This window comes from Glycine max, chromosome 13 (assembly GCF_000004515.6).
Source record: "Glycine max cultivar Williams 82 chromosome 13, Glycine_max_v4.0, whole genome shotgun sequence".
Lineage (NCBI taxonomy): Eukaryota > Viridiplantae > Streptophyta > Magnoliopsida > Fabales > Fabaceae > Glycine > Glycine max.
In genome coordinates, this window is record NC_038249.2 from 20,646,111 (window position 1) to 20,669,084 (window position 22,974).

The window sequence follows — 22,974 nt, forward strand, 5'->3', positions numbered from 1 at the left end:
ATCGCAATCATCACTCGTCTTTGTTTTATTTTTAAAATCTATTTAATTAAAAGGGTAATATAGCTATAAAAAATTATGTTATGATTGACTCAATTTTTCTTAAATTACTTTCAAGATAAAGTTTAAAATATTTTTTAAAAGAATTATTTGTAAATTTAGTTTAAAAATTAATTTTAAAATAATTTTTTCATGCCATTATCTTACATCAATTACTTTAGAATAAAAATCAAACTAAGTACGCAATGAATATATTTGTTAAAACTGTTTAATTGTTATTTAAAGTTTTTTTTTCTCTTTTCTTTTTAATAAAGTTAAGCTATTTAATTTTTTTAAAATATATTTACTCCAATTATAATAAAGTGATTAGACATAAATGTTTAATATGTTGAAATTAAAATTTTATTATTCAGATAATATTCAAGTTCGATCTTGATAATAAATAATTTTTCATTAGATCTTACTTACTTTTGACTAAACTCTAAATTAGTTTAAATCTATGTTGACAAAAAAAATCTAATTTTTTCTTTTTTTTAAACAAAAGTAAAAATAATTTAAGTCAACCACTGCCTTAAGGTACATAAGTTAACTTACAAATATTCTTATTATCTACAATAAAAATATAAATAGGTGAAAATATTCATTAATTTAATTTTGATGAATTCTGAATGTCACAATTATTGTGTGATTATATGGTGATGCATTTTTTTAAAAAAATAGCTATAATAATAAATTGTATAAAAAAATCCATTCAATTATATATGTCAAGTATAATTAAATAAAAGCATCAAAATTGTGAAATGACAAATAAATTCTCATAATTACATTTGAATTTCTATGCTTACTTTTAACTTTTTAAGTTTGAATAAGTACACTGATACTTATCTTTCAAGATTCCATTAAAAAACTAAATCCTTAGACACATCAATTTGAAGACTAATCTAAATCCTTTATATTGAGTTCCACCATAAGCAAACCCTAGCTAACCCTAAAATGAAAAAACTGAAAACACTAACTCAATTTTAAGTTAACTAGCTCAAATTTAAACGAGAAAGGACAAGATCCAGTGAAGTATGTTTTTCAACTATAGAGAATCTCAGCGACGAAAAAAGTATATGTAAAAGTAATTATAAATATTAAAATAAGTTATAAAAAAATGTATAATAAATATAGCAACCATTGGATTCTGAGTGCAGATGAGGATCCATTTCCAGCGCGGAAATTTCATATCAACGACATAATGGTCAGTGAGATTCACCTAATCACTCTACGTCATCGCAATGATTTTTTGGTTGAACAATTGGGCAATAGGGGAGACCAGCAAATTATCAATTGTTTTAGTTCATATTATGTAATGAAATTTAAATAAGTACATATAAATTCCTCAAAAAAAAGTGTATATATATATATATATATATATATATATATATATATATATATATATATATATAAAGAATGGTAAAATATATAACAAGAACGTGCTTAAAGTGCATGGTGACTGGGGCAGTAAGATTATTCTATTCAGATTGTGAAACACGTTTTCTATTCTCGGCCTTTCTTCTTATTACGGGGCACTACATCTACCTACAAATATATTATTCTAAAGTTGTATTTTGTCCCCTTCAATTCGTACTACTACAAGCTAGGAAACAAAGCAATATATTTTTTGTTCTTACCATGTTTAATAAAAATAAATGTAATTTTATAATTAATTATTTTGTCAAGTAGAAATGAAAATAAAAACCAAGCAAAATACCAAGAAATTGAATTTGGCTGTGGGAGATGTAAGAAACATGCTGAATATGTTTTCTTACTAGCCAAATGAGAAATAGATAATTTACATTTGACACAACTTGCACTTGCACATACAGAATGGCCAGTCCATATACAATGAAACAAAACAATATGCAGCAAATTAAGAGTCCTAATTCCACGAATCATTCTGGAACACGGTCGTTGTTCGAAATTTCAGGATAATGGGACCACTTTGATTTTTTTTTCTTATCCCGCATAAGTCATGAAATTGAGTCTATTATTTATTTGTTTTCACAGAGGATATCTTCCACTGATTCTAAGCATAAAAATCAGCAAAGTGTTTGGGAAAAAAAAAATACCAAAGTGGGAGGTGGTCATGTCTCGTGGCCTAATTTTCTCCTAACAAACACGTACAAACTTAAGCACTTGGTGGGCTAATGAAAAAAAGGTATATATTTTCTTTCTTTCCTTTTTTTTTTACTGGAAGATTCTTTTATTTCTAAACTATGTATAATTAGTATTCTGAATGTTGATAAATTTGTTAAAATATATACCGTTTAAATTTTCTTAAAATAAATCAAATAGATATTATAAATTTGAAAAAATAGCGTTCATTATATCCTCTAATTAATAAAAAAAAATCTTGAAATAAATCATAATATTATATAGCTATACCTTGTTGCCTATTACAGGGCAAAATTTTAGTTAGGTAAAAGTAGAAATTAAAACTAGGTCACGTATTTCCTCAATACAAGGACGCACGAAAAATGAGTATATTAAACCCATTGGAAAAATAAATAAATAAAACCCTCTCCGACAAAGGAAAACATAAAAATATTACTCCACATCCATTTAATTCTTTCACTTACTATTTTTTTATAGATATATATTTAATCCACATCCATTTAAAATATATTATATTATATTTCTTAATAAGAATTTTTATAAAATAAGCTTTAATATTTATTCACATTCTTATACCGTGAGTCCGTGACACAATAGAGTCAACCCGTCCCTTAAAGACTTATGTTCACCTAATGAACTTTGAACTACTTAACTAATTAATAGGTTGCGAAAACATAGTTAGTGCTTCATTATCCATGCATCCAATAACAAATACTGATTTAATTCAACCAATTCCTTAATTTTATTTTTATAATTGGATAAATTGGTTGAATTTATACATAAATAAAATGAATAATTAGTAAATAACTGAATTGTATTGTCACCCTAACGTACAACCCAGGAGACATTTACTTTTACTATCACCAACCAACATAGATGCAATTAAGGGTGGACAAATAAGTCAGCAAAAAAAGGGGTGGACAAATACACCCCTCTTCGTGATTTCAACCCTCTCACTTTAGGGTAAATAAATTAAATGTACCCCTCACTTATAGACAACTGGTCGTTTAATGATTTCAAAACATAAGTTTACGAGGAAACAAGTATAAGATAAATAATTTTCATGATTATATATATACATAATTTTAATATATTTATAAATTTATCTACATATAATTACTATAACTTTTCATTTATTTATTAAATTATCCCGAACCAAGTATTAGTTTTATATGTAACCAATTCAAGGTCAAAGTTTATGAGGATCCTCTAATATTTTACTAGAATAAAAAGACCTAATTAATTACAATAACTACTTAAAAAACCTCAACAAAAGAGTTCTGTTTTCAATGATCGTGAGATTTTGTAAAATCAACCAATAATTAGATAAGCTTCCTTAAATTTTATCCTAATCTCTTAATACTTATGTTTTCAATACTCACGAGATAGACATGTAACAAAAAAAAAAAAAAGTGGAGGTAGACATGAAAAAAAATGAGTGGAGGAGAGAAAAAAAATGATAAATACTGTATTAATTGAACATAATTTATTTGGCAAAGAAATTATTTAAGGAAGAAGAGTTCTTTCGTTCAACAGTTTTTCTAATGAAAAATAATTCTAAATTTAGTTCTTTAAATTATCCCGTAAATCTTCAAAAAAAAAAAATTAGAGACCAAAATAGTTAGTTTTTTAAAAGATTTCTTTATCATTACTTCATTTTTAAAAAAAATCACTAAATTAGTCAATCAAAAATTTAATCTATCACTAAATTAATTTTTTTTATATACAGTCCTTGGTAAAAAAAAATAGATATGATGACATTTTAAATTTTTAAGAGACTAATAATTTGACGATGGATTAAATATTTAAAGGATTGAATTATAACAAAAGTCTTAAAAGATTAATATAGTGATAATTTAAATTTTTAAGAGATTAATTTGATAATTAATTTTTCGAAAGATTGATGAATGTATGCAACTTTCAAAATTAAATTAAGAAATTCTTTATTTATAAGATTCAAACATAAAAATAACTCATTTTTTGGGTTACTTGCAAAAATAATGACAATAACATATTGAATATTTTTTTTACAAATATGAATATGGAAAAAAAAAATTATCTTTAACAAATTCAAATCTTGATTCACCAATTGGGAAAAAATAATTTCTTCCGTCAAATCTAACCATCTTAATTAGCATCAATATGGAAAAGCTTTTTCCGTTAAAGTTAGCCTAACAGCTGATAAATAGCTGGTCAGGAACTTAAAGATGCTGCTGGATCATCTTTGTTTAAGGCACAATATTCAAGGGATCCTTCCTTGCTTTTTACCTCATCAATTGATTTGAATCGGACAGTACTGCCATAAGGTCCTTAATTTTCATCAATTGACCCTGTAATACCCATTATCCCATTAATGGGTTTTCCACTTTTATTAAAGTGGTCCATATACGTTTCCCAGTATATAATATGTGGCCCCCAAAATTCTAGCCAATGAGTATTATTTTATATCCATATAAAGTATATATTATTCTTTTCAAAACTAATTAAATCGTCAAACTCAAATATTAAACAAGTGAATAATTTATTTATATGTTAATTTAAGAAGGGCAAAATGGGAGGGAGACTAACCTCGATGAAGGCTGTCTTCTTCAAAAGCGTGCCTGAAAAAGATGTGATATTGGCCGCAATGACTTTGAGCTTTAAAGATTCGAACACCTCACACAGTTTTACCATTGTGTCTGTCCTTTTACTACATGTCAAGTTCACCACAAACGTCTTCTCTCTCATGTATGTTACCCTCAGCTGATATCCACCAGTTCAAAACCCCCATCATTCATTGGTTATTCACTTTCGTATAACAATAATTATCTTATCACATGCAAGAGATGTGTATAAAAATAAAATATTTTTACATATTTTTTCAACTCATCGTGAACTTAATTATCATACACTCAATGTTTAAGATAGATAAAAAAAGATACTGTAGTAATGAAAATAATAGCCCCAGGAGGAGTTTATAGTAATAATATAAAATATACAAGAGAGATCAAGTACTTGTGAGTTAGAGTTATACCTCAATTATTTCAATTGATGGGGAATTTCTTGAACTGAGAGAATCAAATAGGTGTTCTGTTTTCTTCTTCTTAGACCTGAGCAGAATAGGGAGGTCCTGGTCAAATTCATAGGTTGGATTTTTGAACTTATTCCTAGATTCTAGATCCAAAATCTCAGCTTGGATTCTCTTCTCTTGTTCATGCAAGTGCTGGATGTACTCTATAGCATCCTTAATGATAGAAGCCTTATCCATCTGTGCACATTAATTGGTCAGGTGATCAACAACAAATTAAGTAATATGCAGATAGATAGAGAATACATGTACCGGATTTACTGTACCAATAATTTAACCCTCTATTCAGAAAACGAAATATATGATGAACAATAATAATTGCTAGTTTAATTAATTAAGGTGATGGAGTACCTTGGTAATGTTGGGGACCACTGCTCTAAGTGCCAAAAGCCTATCGTTGAGCTTCTTCCTTCTATTCCTCTCGGAGACAATGTTCTTAGATGCCACCGATGAAGAAGCACCGGTGCCGTCCGGGGAGCTTGAATCATAGTACCAAGAGACCGCTTCCCCATCCATTATTGCCCAGCTGCATGCATACATGTGCCATCACCAAAACTAATTCATACCATCCACTTAATTATTTAATTATGTGTTATATAATCAACATGTGGTTGATATGAGTTTGGATCTTCCTTAAATAAGATATATGTATCAAATTCAAGCACATTATAGTCAAAAATTAGGTTCTCTTACAAAAATTAGTTATTGATATATACTTTGCATCAAGCATGGTTACCGTGAATGAAAAAAATATATACATACAAGAACATGATGAGGGGTTATTTGATTAATAAAATTAAGTAAATTTTGGAGAGTAATTAATTAACGAAATATGGTTGATTATATATAATACCTGCCAAGGTCTTCGTTTGGGAAAAACAGGTCGGTCTCCGGCAAGTAGCCGTACTGATCCTCACCAATATTCTCCATGGTTTGACGACGGACACAAGCTCGTGCGAGGAATTAACGATCGAACGATTTATAGAAGAGAGGGAATAAAGATGCGCCAAGCCAAGGAGTTGGTCTTTTATTATTATTATTATTATTGGTCTGTTTTCATCACTTTTATTTCCCTCTGCTGCCTGGGATATATGTATATATAGATGATGGGAATTAATGTTGTTGTCCGTCACGCACTCACTGTCTTTGTTTCTGATGTTTGCTGCTTCCTCGAAACGTCGATCCAGACCGTCAAACAATGTCTGGTCTGTGCGGCCGCGTTATTCACATTATGAATTCAACCATACTTTTTGTACCCATCAAAAATACTATATAACTTTAGATCTTGCATCATAAACTTCTGTTTATTTATATTTTTATATATATAAAAGTTATTCATAATTACATTTTTTATCTCCTAACTTGTATTTCTTCATAATTTATCACAATTTTTTTAAAAGAAAATTTACTCCATTTTCTTTTAAATTTTTTTAGTGAATTTTATCTTTAACTTTAATATTATTGTGGGCATGCCATGCCAACTCAATGATAAAAGATAAAATTTGTAAATTTTTTAAAAGTTAGAAATAAAATACGTATTTAAATTTTGAAAATAAAATATCTATATATATATATACATATATATGATTATTTTTTTATATCTGATTATTACTTGTTAAATTGTTTAGTAGATATTAGGAGTTGGTTTGAAAGAAGTGAAAGTGGAAGGAAAAAAATTGAAAAGTAAGAAAACACTCATAAGATTTTTTTTTATTTGGTTAAAGAAAAAATAAAATAAATATTTAAAATTAATTTCAAGAAATAAAAAATGAAATGTTTTTTCTTTAATTTAATTTTTTAAAAATCCTATTTATTTTATTTTCTCTTTACCAAGGGTAAAAGTATAAGAGAATCTATACGGCGTATTCATTGATGAAGGATATTGAAGATGTGAGGAGAATTGGAGAGAGTAGAGTAATAAGAGCAGGTAAATTTAGAATTGTAATTTATTTCTTATATAAGCTGATGTATGTATGATTTTTTGTTGCTGTTGGAAATGACGTAAGTAGGGTATAGGTTAGGTTATATGCCCCAGTCATCAATTATAAGTAGTTTACTTTAAAAAGATAATAAATAAATAAATAATAGGCAATGAACTGTTCATATTGCGGGGCGCAATTTGGTCAAACCGTTTATACCCAGCCACAGTGTGCACGAGGATGCATTTTTTCTGCTCTTCCCCGTCAATTACTTCTATGTTTTCTTTTAGATTGATAAATATATATATATATATATATATATGTAAAATAACCGTCTCAATCAATGAAAGGATACGTTGATAAAAAATACTGTAGTATATTAAATAAATTTAATTAACATGAACTTATTTTAGTGATTACAAAAAATATATAAAATTATTAAAATAGATATATTTTAATTTTTTAATTTAAAATGTAAAAAAATAATTAATAAAACTAATTTGTAATATTTTTTACAGTATATGAAATTTAATTTATTATATAAAATATTAATTTTATAAATTTAAGTAAATCTTTTTAGAAGAAAAAATAATTTAATTTAATAGAATTCAATGATGGCAATATATATTAAAAATAATTTAATAATTAGTCTAAAATTTATTTAGTAAATATATTATTATAAAATTTTAATTAAAGAATTTAAATTTAAATTTAAATTAAAAATCTAAAATACAAATTAAATTTCAAGAACAAATTTATAAATATTTTAAAATATCAAAATTTTACTCGATCTTAAATATAAGTAAAAATAATATAAAAATTGTTTGTTCCTTAGCCTCATATATAAGCAAATATGAAATAACTTTGTCTTATTTAATTAGACTATATATTTAAAATATCCTTAATTTAATATGAATTTTATGTTTTATATCAAGTTCTAATGAAAAAAGATAGTTTTAAAAAAATTAATTGGAATTAACATGATTTAATAAAAACTAATTTTTTTAATAAGTGTAAAATCATTTTTTTTATAAGTGAGACAAGATGGAGTATTTAACTATATTTTTTACTTATTTAGGAGACGTTATTTTATTTCATGTAATGAATGTATTTTAAAAAATTTATTTTCAAAATGTTATATAAATTATTTTAATTAATAAAAAATAAATTTAAAATATGATTTAAAAATATTTTACTATACATAATATTAATCAAATATATTTAAGTATTAATTACAAAATTTAAAATGTTTAAAACTTATATGTTATATTGTTCAATAAAGCTTTTGGAAGATAAAAAAATATTTTATTTAAGCAAAATCTAATAATATCAATATATATAATATTTAGTAAATAATCCAAAATTTATTTAATGAATATATTATTTTAATTAAAAGTTCAACTACTAAACTGTAAATTATTTTCTTAAAAAATTGAATTATAAATTAAGTTTAAAGAATAAATATTTATAATATGAAAATTTATTTTAACTAAATTATTTCATTTTTCAATAGTATTTTTTATTCATGTAATGAAATTAATGATAAATCAAAAACTAATATTTTTAATTTTTAAATATAAATAATTTTAAAACACATTATGATCTCACAATAGATAAATATAATTGAAAATAAACTAAAATATGTGTGAATTATCTGCATGTGAAACACTAAAATGTGGTGAATAAGTGAAAAATAATGAATGTTTTAAGTCGAGTTAGGATTCGAAAGGAGAATAATTTCTCTAACAAGTTATTAAGAAATGTTGTCACTACCAATTAAATTAAATTTTTTTCTTGAACTTTAGATTTTACTTTTCATGTATTATTATAAAATTTTGGTCTAATTTTACTTTTCAGTTCCTATTGTATCAACTATGTGATTTTAATATCTCATATTTTAATTGCGTTAATTAGGTCAAGTATTACAAATGAACTATTGTAGTTCTTAAGTTTTAATTATAATGATTAGATCTTTCGAATATCATAATCATGTGATTTTAATTTTTTCATTACAAGAATTCTATCAATGTGTCATTGAGATATGATGTCACATGATAATATTGTTAACATGCCATGTTGATTGATCTGGTTACATGATTCCTGTTTTGATAAGTAATTTTAAAATCTCAAATTTCATAACTGTGTGATTTTATTAATGAGTAAAATCATATCATTATAAAATTACTAGACTTAATTAAAAAGGGTTTAAGTATAATTTTTACTTGTAATTTAGTATTTTTTGTTTTAGTTCTTATAAAATGTGTTTATTTTTTTGATAAATATTCTAGATAATGCTTTGAATAGAAAATAAATATAAATATTTTAAACAGTAAACAAATATTATTTAAAGTATTTTAAGAATAAAAAGTTAAAAAAATACATTTTACAAGAACTAAAACAAAATAAAAATAACAGGGAAAAAAACAAAAAAAAATATTAAATTACAGGAAAAAATGTATTTAAATCATTAAAATAAAAAATTTAATTGGAAATTATAAAATAATATAGACACCTAAATGTTAATTTAACCTTCACAATATAGTCATATTCTAATATTTTTAGTGTTCAATTTCAATCATGAATTTATATTTTTAATATAAAATATTAACATGAAATTTCACTTACACACACCATGTCTATGGTTGTTACGTGTAGTAGCCGCTACATGGCTAACTGTTTATTTTTTCATGCTTTTTTTAAAAAATTGGAAAGAAAGATAATAGAAAGTAGGGAATGATTTGTAATAGTTATAAGGATAAAATAGTAATTTCCAAATGTAATCATAAGAATAAAATACAAAAAAAATGTATACACAAAAATCCAAAAATCCTTATTTCTTTTGTATATATATAGTTAAGTTATTATAGATATATATGAGAGATTTTTAAAAAAAAATATTAATAGAAGAAATAATAAAAAAATAAAAATTGAATTAATATTTACTTAATTTCTTTTTAGCAGTGCATATTATTTATAGTTTAAATTTACACATAAAATTAATAATAAATATTTTTGTTAATCTTATTCTTTATTAAATAAGTATTTGTTAAAACTTTAAAGTTAAATATTTAAATAATTATAAAAAAAATTCGGTCCCCTTTGTAATCTTAGTCAGTCCCAGCCTGGCATTGACTTTATTGAGAACTAATTGAGATTTGACACTTGTTGGCTTGATGACCACTGGCCAACTTCATGCATAATAACTTTCAAAGAAAGTCCTTACAATTTACACATCGTTAAACTCTGTCCCCCCATAAAGCAGTTACATGCATGCATTTCACTCAAGAACAAGGACGTATGTGCCATCTTTACAAATGACACCTTTGCTATAAAAAACTTCTTCATGTTCACACTCCATCGATACAAGGCTGTCAGTGAGAGTAATTCATTTTAAAGAAGTAAAAATCAATAATAATTATTATATATATAAAAGTAAACAAAAAATCATAAAATTTTAATATATTTAACCAAGTAACTTGTGTACCTTATAATTATCCTCTACATATATGATTTCATGTTTTAAAATTTTTGAATGATTAATTAAAATAAATTATAAATAAGGTGAGAAATTAGAGACAATATATAAAAATAGAAAATAGAAGATAAAAATTGTTAATACATATTTATATTTTTTTATAGAGTTATGAAAATGACTAACATTGACCCACCTTAATCGACATATTTGATGGATCAATTCTATTCGACTTATTTTTCAATGAGTCTTAAAAATGCTGAAAAGGATCTATCCATCATGGATTGATGGGTTAAACAAGTTGATCCACTTAATTTTTTTAAATATTAAAAAAACAAAATTCAATATAAGATCATTTTTTTAGAAAAATAAATTCCAAAAAAATTAAATACATTTGTGTTTGTATTTGTCTATAAATTTTAATTATTTTGAAATTTTCAATTAAAAAAATTAATTTTTTTAAAGAAAAAAAATATTACAAGTTCAACAAGCCAAATAATTCCATCACAATTTCTTTTTTCATGATTACACATGCAAGATAATCATTACAAGTCTAACAAGACAACAAATATTTACATGAAAAAAGTATTCCATGATCATAAAATAATCTAAAAACAATTATTAAAAGTTATTATTTTTTTAATGAGTTAGTGATTCAATCCATCCTTCCACGGGTTTAATCTGGATGGGTCAAGTCATAGGTGAACCAGATTGAATTTTCAAGCTAATAAAAAATTGTAATTTTTTAGAAACAAGAAATAATTTATTAATCTTGAATACCTTCTGGAATCTTATATCATCATAAGATTCTGTGGCCGAAAAAATGACCTTTAATTGAAAATCCCGATAGACAAAAAAGGAATTAACCTTTTGAGTGGTGGTAGTTAGATAAAACATTTCTTAGAACTCATAAAAAAAATGATAAAACATTTCTTAGAAACAATAAATTTAGTAGAATATATCATTGAGCAGCTATTATAAGATTGAAAAAAAAATGAATGGAGTCTATGGAGAAATAAAGGTAAAATAGGACAATTAAGAGTAAATTGAGAATACTGAACAAATGTAAGAAAATTTAAAAGAGAGATGTTTAAAACCGGAAGTTAAATATCCTCCAAACTAATCCAAAAAATGCATTACTATATCATATTATGCAGTAGAGATCCAAAAACATCAGTTTTCATTAATTTATATTACGGTTTATTTTTAGACCGGTTTAAATTTAAACGCCCCTATCACCATATGTATATTGCTGAATTAAGTGAGCTAGTCTTTCTTGATTGGATTAATTACTTTGAGTACATAAAAGTCAGATTGATTTTACATTCGAATCATCAAATGCCATGGCATTATAAAATACCCTCCAGCAGACAAGTTTTTCTTTTGGAATTGAAGTTAAAAGTAACATCTACAGCTACGCGTAAAAGAAATCACGTTTAGCCAGATAATGATAAGCTTTTATGTATCGAAGGTTCACCCTCAATATTTGACCAACCCTTGCTGGCATGATCAGAATTAGAAAATTTCCCTCATCCGAAAGCAACGTTCGACAATGATAATTTTAAATTCTTTCATCATGTTTTTTTTACAAGTTCTCTTTATTAGCTCATTAAAGATATTTAACAAATAACTATATTATTTTTAGCTATTATTGTAGGATACTCATCAACAAAACTCTTTAATAATAAAATTATTTTTAAAAAATTCAATTTAATAAATTAATTAAGTGAAGGATGCCAATGATTAAGATAAAGAGGGAAAGCAAAGGGAGGGGGAGAAGTTCTAAAAATAAGGAAAAAATCCTCCGACATTTATTGCGTGCGTTCTTTACGTTGAGGTTACAACTTAGGCACCCTTTTGCACCACCACCTATAACACTAACATTTCCATCTCAACTCTTGCTCTTTACCATAATATATCTATACCAATATATATAAAGTTTGTGTAACTATTTTATTATCCATACTTTTTAGATCATTTTTTTATTTTTAATAATATTAAAATAGTAATAATAATTAATCATACAGATTAAAACTGACTTACTTATTAATCAGATAGTCACCCACTAATCACTCTCCATTTTATCTTTAAATCATTTCTTTGAATTTTAAAATTTTCTTTTAACTTATATTAACTTTCCACTACTTTTATATTATTATTTTTTTATTCTATCATTTTTATTAATTATATTTAACTTCTATTTTTTTATTATTTAAAAAATTTAGAGAGACACGACCCTAATATATATATAAGGCACCGTTAATACTTCACCTCTTTCTCTTACTTTGGTTTGTTTCTGGGAGGAGTGAGCAAAAAATATTATTCTACGTCGTCTACATCATCTGTATGGAGATATTTGCAACCCCGTTATTACATGAAGAGGCCTAAACGACTGGCATTGGTCCTTATCATTTGTGTATCGATTACATGGCTTTTCATTTGATCGCAAATCGCTCAATAGGGGACTCCAGGTCATTTCAATATATATTTATTCTAATGTTCTTTGACGTGAACAAATTAGGATTGTCAAAATTGTTATAAACTTGAAATCACTATCCTTCTTTTGTAAAATTCTACAAGAGATTTGGAAAAAGAAAAATAGTAACACAGAAGAACGCTAATCATCTTTCTTTTTTTATTTTTGCATTTAATTGTTGTTTTGTAAAAGAAATAAAAAAGTTTTAAAGTCTAGAAGGACGGGGGTGGGGTACCGTATAGCTTTTTATAGTCTCATCTCACCCCAAAACATTTGATATCATTGTTAATGCATTGATTTAAGTATTTTGAACTTGCTTTTGAAGTCTTATAATGGCTTGGATTTTTTAAATATAGTTCTTTAAGCTATTTCTCTCTCTCTCTCTCTCTCTCTCGACCAGGATGAGGATGACAATTTGAAATTAACAGAAGTTACTCGCTTACGAAATACAGTAAGATGTGCAATTTTGATTATCTAGAGGGTTGCTGCTATACTTTTTAGTTTTTGGGCTTAGTGATTCGGCTTAGTTTGAGTTATTGGAAATTGCAGCTAGACGATATAAAGGGCCATATGAAAGAATCGACAGAAAGTATCCAAGATGATGAAGTCAATAAATTCACCAAGGATATTTCTGTTGAGGATGATCCTATTAATATAAAACGAAGAGATATAGTAAAAGATGTCATGCTTCATGCTTGGACATCTTATGAAAAGTATGCATGGGGAAAGGATGAACTTAAGGTTTTTCTTAATATTTTCTCAACTTTCTGGTTAATCCACTAATTGATTTGAATATTATGATTGATGCTTTGGTTTGCTTCCCGCTTCTTTTTTATTAAGGGATTTGAGTTGTATTATTTTTAATAGTTTGTTAGTTACTCATTGTAAAGAAACAAGTTGATCAACTAACCTTTCATTGCAAATCATTAAGTTGATTTTTTTTAGATAAAGCATCGTTAAGTTGATTTTTATGATATACATTCATGTCATTTACACAATTTTTATTTTTATTTTCTGACTAGGTGGCCAACAAGTAAAGCCTATAAGTGAGATTAGAGAGTAAAAAGTTATTCTCTCACATTTCTTGTTACAACTGCAATAAATTTAAGATATTAACTTGAATCTGGTTACAATCACAAATTTTGTAAGCTTGGGAATGGGATGGGCTTTTTCCTAAACTAACATCACCTCACACCTCAAAATAAAACTCAACCTATCCCATAAAAAGCATATTAGAAGTTGCACCTTACCGCCCCACCCTACATATATAATATTCTTAATTAAATTTATATAACAGTCAATAATCTTAAAATTAATCTATCACATCTTATAAATTGAGATGCATTAAATTGCTAAATCAATGGAGATTTATTAGGTTATGAAAAAAGGATATTGCTTAATATGAATAAACATTAACTGCATTGCTTGCTAAGACAAAACATGGTACTTATTTAGATGAAGAGTGTGGGATGGGGTGGGGCAATTTGATGCCAAACCCACACCCACATCACAACACTATTCCACCCTCTGTCCCATAGTAGGGCAGCTCCTTAACTCTCCCTATGCAGGGTAGGATAAGTTAGGTAGCCATTAAAACTTGAAAATTTGCTTCATAAGGAGGTGGAGGCAATCCTTTTGATCCATCAAGGGATATATGAATTTTTACATAACAAGACACAATAATATGTGCACATAATTCTCTGTACAACTAAAATTTATCTAGAGTGCAGATTAAAAGCAGTAACAAATGTGTCTGTGCATGCTCTTATTTAAATCCTTTTTGTTTTATGCTAATCTAGAGTTTGGAATGGTCTTCCCTATGAAAATATTTTCTATCTTTCATTCACATTTTGGATTTTTCATTTCATCCTTGGTAAAATTTAAACTAAGCAGCTAATTAGTTTGTTATTCCTTTCACAGCCACAATCTAGGAATGGTGTTGACAGTTTTGGCGGTATGGGGGCAACTTTAGTAGATTCACTCGACACATTATTTATAATGGGTCTTGATGTCCAATTCAAAAGGGCTACAGAGTGAGTTGTACATTATTTTTAATACAATTGATTATGGAATCTGCTATGCGTGACTCAAAATGTTTGTGTATATTCTTACTTTCTTCTTGCAATCCTTTTCAACTTTGCTACAAGTTGAATTGGAGAAACAAAAAGGAGAAAGGATTTCCTCTATTTTCTACACTATTTTTTTTGTTATTGTACATAGTTCTAGTTTCTGTGTTCAAGGATTGGTTACGTTCAAAGCATCTAATATAATAAATATTGCAGGAATATTGCATTTTCACAAGAAAACTGAAGTTAGTGTGTTCGAGACAACCATAAGGTTGAATTAGAAGGTTCAATCTTAGTTTTGTTGAAATGATTTCTTTCCCTCCTAATAGTTGTTGTAACTCTGCTAATTGCAACAAATTTTGCTTTCTAGTTCATTTTATCTCATTTGTCTATTATTTTGGTCTAGAGTTCTAGGTGGCCTTCTCAATGCTTATGATCTCTGTGGTGAAAAAGTTTTCCTTGAGAAGGCTAAAGATCTTGCAGATAAGTTATAGCCTGCTTGGAATACACCTTCAGGAATCCCCTATAACAGAATTAACTTGGCATATGGAAATACAAATAACCCTACATGGGCGCGGGTATGTTTTGTCCTCACTATGTACTTCATTTATTTATCATATTATTATCTTTAACAAAAATAAGTTATGGTTTATATCAGAATGATTATTTCAATATTTGTTTGACTTAAATATTTAGATCATGTTCACCTTTAACATTAATTTTCGTTGATTGATCAATGGGATCCTTTGGTTGAATAATGGTCCGATTTTCTGTCCCGTCACTATAGGTTCTAGGTAATGCTATCTTGATTCTCACTGCATTTGTAATGGTGGAATGGATACAACTGAATGTGATGGTCTCATTTTAAGCAATAATTTTCAAAATTTGTCTAGTACACCTATAGACTATAGTGAATTTTTGTAGCTCACTCTATGTTCTTAATTGATCGTTCTCTATCACTAGGAAAACAGTATTCTTGTGGATTCTGGTTCAGAGCAACTTGAATTTATTGCTCTCTCTCAACGGACAAATGACCCCAAGTACAAGGAAAAGGTAACCTCTTATTGCTTTTTGTGTGCTTCCTGACTATTTTTTACTATAAAAATTGTCAACTTTGTATGACTTTTCCTTTAGTTGAATTAGTTCCAATATTCTAGTTTTTCACATCACTAACCATATTGATTTTGAGAATGTTATGATTTTGCCTTTTGATTATTTCAGGCTGAAAAGGTCATCAAGGGTCTTTATGAAACTTTTCCAGAGGATGTTGCTTCCTATAAACATCAATCCACTTACTGGAACAAAATCAAGTGGAGCAGCTACATTTGGTGCCATGGATGACAGGTAGTGATACTGATAATAACTTATAAGATAATATTATTGTCATATGCATGATCTTATAATTGCTGGCTACCTAGGTCTTCAAATAAAATTCAATTGCAACTTCAAGCAAGTTTTTGTTGAACTTTTTGCCTTTCATGAGCCTTACAAAACATAGAAGATATTACAAATGGGTTGTTAAAGCTTCATGAGGAATAGAACAATTTAATGATAATTGAATATGATAGACTTTAACGATCTATTTAAGCTACCCTTGTTCATGTGCTGTGATTATTGAGAATATGGAGCAAATTAGAGTTATCGATGTATCTATTCTGAAAGGATGCACGATGATTTTGAATACGTTAACATGCAACATAGTGATGGTTCACCTATTAGCAAAGATGTTTTCATGCATGCATAAACTTGACATATTTAAAAGGAATAACATTGATGAACTATACAAAAATTGATTTCTCAACTCAACTAATTTTATCTTTTGTTGATTGGTAATTGTGGCAATGTGGATCACGACTTGACGACAAAAAGAAAAATAGAGGAGTTGTCATTAACATTTATTAAAGGAAAAACGACAGAAAGATCTTTTTTATCCTTGCCTAGGTTATAGACTGCTTGACAATTTTCAATTACTTGATTCTTCAAATATTTAACAAGGTTGTCGATTTATATGTTGTAGCTTCTATGAGTATCTACTCAAGGCTTGGATACACGGGAACAAGACTGAAGTTGTAACGTTTTATAGGTAATGAACTTGGAATATTGGTTGTCCTTTGAAAAATGAAGCAATTTTATTATCTTTGGCAAGAAGTTACTGATACAACCATCTTATGTCACAAATCATACACTTGACTTTGCCTCACACTAATCTACCATGTACAAATTTTGTTGCCATAAATTTGTGAAAGAAGCCAAAGTATTATGGAATAAGCAACAAAGTATTGTGACAAACATGCCTTCACTTTCTTCTATGATTTAGTCTCGTGTTTCCTACCTGGTCTGATAAGCTACACATTTGGCAAATCCCTTTACAGTACTTCTCTGATATGAAAGTTCAAACTTTGAATTAAGCATATATTTGGAACATATTTAAATGTGCGAACAAATGGTGCATCCAGGGAAATGTGGGAGAAATCAATGAAAGGTCTTCAAAGCTTGATTTGGAGGTCAACACCATCTTTTACATGCCTAGTCAAAGGCTTGGAAATGCAGCCTTTGACTAGGTGCTATTTTGAAAAGGAAGTCTATTTTAGCCTTAGCCGAGTATGTAAGAATCTTTTATTTTGTTTCCTTTTTAGATGGATGAATTAGCATGTTTTGTTCCTGGAATGCTGGCTCTGGGATCTTCTAACTATGGCCTTGGAGAAGCTGAAAAATTTATGGCACTTGCAGAGGAGGTAATGGCTATAGAAGTATTTCTACTAAATAGTTACTCAATTTGACTAGAAACATTGAGTCTTTCAAGCTATTCAAACTGTGATGACCTCCTCGTCAAGGGGTAATGAACAAAAAGAAATATGAATAAACAAGCCCATGGAAAAAGAAAGACTTATGAAAAGGGCTAGTTGTTGCTACTCCTGAATGTTAGTAAGTGACCTTCCAAATTCCAATAGTTGGTAATATAGAAGTTGACAATTATATTTTTTCCTCTATCAACAATTCTCCTATAATTTTTAAATGATAGAAACATATAATTTCAAGTATATGATGTTTAAATATTACCCAATTCTCGATTGTTTTGAAAAACAGTGTCGCACCTTTTCTTGCCTTTTCCCCTAGGAAGTGGAATTTTCATTTAGAATAAAATAAAGAATTAGGTTGCATCTTGTGGCTAAGCTGTAAATTCTCTTTCAGGTCCAACCTCACAACATTCTAGTTTTAGATTTGATAGAATATTGTGTTATTTTTTTCAAAAAGGAAAGGGTTTTGATGATAATTACTGATTTGTGCTTGAAATATATTGGTTTCTATTGCTATTTTTCTTTCAAACTTCACTAAATTCCAATGCATCCTGTTCTGCAGCTTGCATGGACTTGCTACAATTTCTATCAGCTAACACCAACTAAATTGGCAGGAGAGAGCTATTACTTTAGCAATGGACAGGTTTGAATCTTTAATTCTCACATTGCTAGTCAAATCCCCCACGATGTTATGTGCTAAGGTTAAGAAAATTGTAGGTTGAGTGTTGGTACCTCATGGAATATCCAAAGGCCTGAAACAATTGAGTCTCTATTCTACCTTTGGTGTTTCACTGGAAACAAAACATACCGAGAATGGGGTTGGAATATTTTCCAAGCATTTGAAAACAAGTCTCGGATTGAGACAGGATATGTTGGACTCAAAGATGTAAGAAATTCATAAGCTGCTTCAATATTTTCTCCTGCATGATTTACTATCAACCCTGAAAAAGTTGTGCATGCATTTGTTAAGTATTCTCATATTGGGGTGAAATGATCATAAACTATGAATGTTCAATCAAGAACTAATTGGTTTCATAGATTTTTTCTTTCTTTCTTTCTTTCTCTTTGTTCACTTCATATATTCTAAAGAAAATTGCACAATGAAGCATTTGCCTGTTTTATACATTGTGCACTACTAAACATAACTATGGCTAATTGCTCAGGTGAATACTGGTGCAAAAGACAATATGATGCAGAGCTACTTCCTTTCAGAAACACTCAAGTACCTCTATCTCTTGTTTTCTCCTCCATCAGTCATTTCTCTTAATGAATGGGTGTTCAACACTGAGGCACACATCTTAAGAATTATGACTAGAAGTGCGCATGAAGAGAGTGGTGAACAAGAAGAGGTGTTTCCACGTCATTTGCATGGTAGAAAAGAAGGTCGAATTGATTATAAGTAGTTAAGGAGTTGTTGCTTTAGGATTCTCGTAAACAGATCTTGAAGCATAGTTCTCTACTCTCAAGTTTGATCCAAGACTTCAACCTTGTGCTGTGGACACATCATCTGTTACTATCTATGCATGAGAATGATTCATCATTTTGATTAACGATATTTCTCAGGGGACTACTTGTTTTGCTTTACCAACAGAGTTAGGTTGTCTGTCTATGGTGAACAATACTTGGAAGCTCGGTTTATTGGTGTACTTAGTAGGATAAAAATGTGGGTGTAAATGCCTAGGTAGAGATAGAGACCATTCTACTTAATTTTTTTACCATCTTTTACATAATTGTAAATTCTTGTGTATTAGTTGCAACTGTGAGTAAGTTATCCAATTTTGAAAATTTCAAATTTCGTGGCTCTTTTAATTAAAAAGTTTCTGATATTAATGCTTTAGAGATTTAACTTAGTTGAGTAGCACTGTCTATGAAAAAGATAATTCATACTAATTCTATTTACTTAATTTTTAATGGGATGCCTACAAATATGTTCCCTGATGCTTGTTCTTGTGGTTCAACCAAGTCTTCTGACTGTGCATGAGTTTTTTTTTTATTATTATTATTCTCTACTGTGTATGAGTGACTTCTTGGTTGATTTACCATTTGCATATCAATTATATACTGTCAAAAGTTCTGATAAAATAAACTTGCCCCAACAAGGTTAGGCAAGCTTGAAGTGTTGCTGATATAACCAGATGAATAAAGTGAAAAGGAATGTATTTATTTAATTCTAGAATATTGCCTCACAATAACCATCATTTCTTAACCTTATATTAAGACACAATCAATAACTTAAATGTGAATGGAAAAAACATAATTGGGAGGGGATTCAGAAACCCCAATAAAGATGACTAGCTAATATTTTTAGCAGAAATTACTCTTAGTCATCAACAAAATTAGTCTATAAATATCATCATAACCAACAAAATTCTCTTTCTTTCAATCATTTCCTTGTTAGTCTGTGTCAAGTCCTCACTCTTGTCTCTGTTTGCTCTCTCAATCTTTCCCTCTTCTTGCTTCTCCTCTCACTTTCAGAATGATCTTTTAGGTTCATTAAGAAAAATTAAAACTCACTAAACCCTTATTACTAAAACATATATAAATTAAGACCAATAGGATAATGATGTTGATAAATTTTATATTGGTGACAAAAAATATGGGCCAAGGCCAACTAAAAAGAGCACTAGAACCCTTCCAAATTCGAAAGGTACCAGAGAAGTCACCAATTATTAGAAGTGGATATATATCAACTCAATCATTTCCTTTTTCCTACTTCTATCACATTTAGCTGTACCTTTATGATACTGTGCCTGGTTTTTAGATTCTTTCTTTCTTTCTTTGCACTAAGAATGTGATATTTTATTTACTTACCTCGTGATATCAAATTTTAGCAAAAACTTGGTGGTGTCATTTGCATTCTTCCTTTTTAGGTGTGTTTTTAGATAAACGTTTATAAACTTGATTGGGAATGATTTTAATTTTATTTAAAGATGAGTTTAAATTGAATTGGATTATATTTAAAAAAAATAATCTCAAAACAAGTTCGGTATTATAAAAAATGCACACGAATATGAACTATGGTTCCAACCAAAAAAATGGTGTACGTGGATAAAATGGGCAAAAAAGTTAATGTAAAAAACATTTACCACTCACCAAAGTTGAGGTAAACTAGAACACTTTTTTTTTGAATTTGACTACAAAATCTCATCCGTGGTCCTTGAGTTAAGATCCAACTATAGGAAGCTGATAATCTCAGGCTCGTGCCCCAGTGGCCCCATACCTAATACTGTAAATGGTAAATGTGAGAGTGAAAAATGAAAAGTAAATGTTATTTTATGCTCATGCATGCTGAAGTTGAAGTTGAAGGTGAAGGGCACGCTTAATTGCTATAAAGGTAGGGAAAAGGAGGGTAATGTTCAGTGTGTAGATGAATAGAATATAATGTTCAAGAAGAGCAAAGCAGTTATAGTGAGAGGTCTATTCATTAACCAGCATTCTGTAAAACACAAATGCATTATTTTCTGAAGGAACAAGTGATGTTTTTGAAAGGTCTATTTTCAGCCCAGCAGAAACAAACATGCAGAATTTGTTTGTTCTGAGTAGTCCCTGACCTATTTTGTTACCTTATATAGATATAGATGGCATAGCTAGGCTTTTGTTTTGTTCTCGTGTTTTTTTCTCATATATATGCTATTGAAGTGCTACTACCCGATTCCTGCCAATTTGTCTATCAATCAATGTTATGGGCAACTGAGCCCAGAGAAAGCTTTATGTACATCAATTATCAATATGAGGACATACATATACTTATGTGTGACCATCTTTGTGCTACAATTTTTTTGTCTAAGTGTCAGACCAAAAGGTTGCAAAAGGGATACCGTAAAGAGAATAAAACCACTAGGCTGCTGTTGATTCGTTTTCAAAGTATGATGTTGCTCAATAATTATCGTACTGTTGCCAGAAATTTGGGATTGTGTATTTTTAATACAATCAGGTTGGGATTGTGTATAAGACAGTGTGTCTAACTCGAGAATATAATAGAGGAAACAAAAGATAGAACAGTGAACAGATTCATAAATGATAAAAATGTCCATGGCAAGTTTTTACAAAGGTGTAGGAAAAAGGTTCAATTTTTATTTTCATTGCATGAAAAAGGTTTAATTAAGTTTTTGGTTCTTGAAAAATTTGTTCTTTTATTTTTAATTTTTTTTAAATGAGATCTTAAAAAAAAATACTTCTTTATCAAATAATATTTCAATACCTTTTGTTTCTCCTATGATTCTTTTAAATATTATAAACCTTTCTTCCGTCTGATTCCTTTAAATATTACAACTTTTATATTTATTCCTATTAAATAGTATTACATATTTCCCGTTTATATATATAGTCTTCCATTCAGATTTCAGATGAACCAAATAGAAAATTTATGAAATTTAGAAGTACTAAAATAAAATGAAAAAAAAAAGGATCATCTGATGATAAAAATGCTTTATAGGGATCTATTTTGAAGGAAAAAAACATGAAATGAAAAATCACAATTTTTTAAGAACTAAATATTTAAGTAAACCTTGCAAAAAATTTAGTTTAGGGAAATGAAAAGATGACGTCTAGTTTAGTGCACAAAGAGACAGTAAGCAACTGAAGAAAACAAAATGTGGCGAGAGCGCGATTAGGAATTATTAATTGCATTACTTTGTCATGCAGGTGTACAGATACAGAAACAACAACGGGTAAAGCCAATATATAGTTTTGACTTGGGACCAGTCACCAGTGGATTGTGATGTATTCAAGCCATGTGACTGTCTCCCCTTTGGAATTTATGTTTATAAAATGAATTATACCGGATAAAGTATTTGGTCAGATTGAAAGTACACGTGATACAACCAAATCAAATATTCTCTGGATCATGTATTCATATATTTTGTATAGTATGTTTCTACTCTCAACATATGACAAGTATCATTTGATTGTGATTATTATTAATAAACTTACTTAAGAATAATTATTTGAATAAAAATGTCTAAATATGATTAGGAACTGTATTACTCAACTAGTCAGGACGTAAAGGTCCATATACCC

The 22,974-nt window shown here is 28.2% G+C and overlaps 1 protein-coding gene and 1 pseudogene across 1 annotated transcript; one reads left to right on the plus strand and one right to left on the minus strand.

The window, feature by feature from the left end:
- Positions 1-299: 299 nt before the first annotated feature.
- Positions 300-6,464, minus strand: LOC100803326 (transcription factor bHLH35). The gene is made up of 4 exons (XM_006593447.4): positions 6,078-6,464; positions 5,576-5,750; positions 5,171-5,404; positions 300-4,899 (listed from the first exon to the last, which is right to left on the minus strand). Exons 1-4 carry the CDS (start codon positions 6,152-6,154, stop codon positions 4,690-4,692), a joined length of 696 nt encoding a protein of 231 aa, XP_006593510.1. The 5' UTR covers positions 6,155-6,464; the 3' UTR covers positions 300-4,689.
- Positions 6,465-15,140: 8,676 nt separating this feature from the next.
- On the plus strand, positions 15,141-19,713 carry LOC100814911 (mannosyl-oligosaccharide 1,2-alpha-mannosidase MNS1-like; annotated as a pseudogene).
- The last annotated feature ends 3,261 nt before the right edge of the window (positions 19,714-22,974 follow it).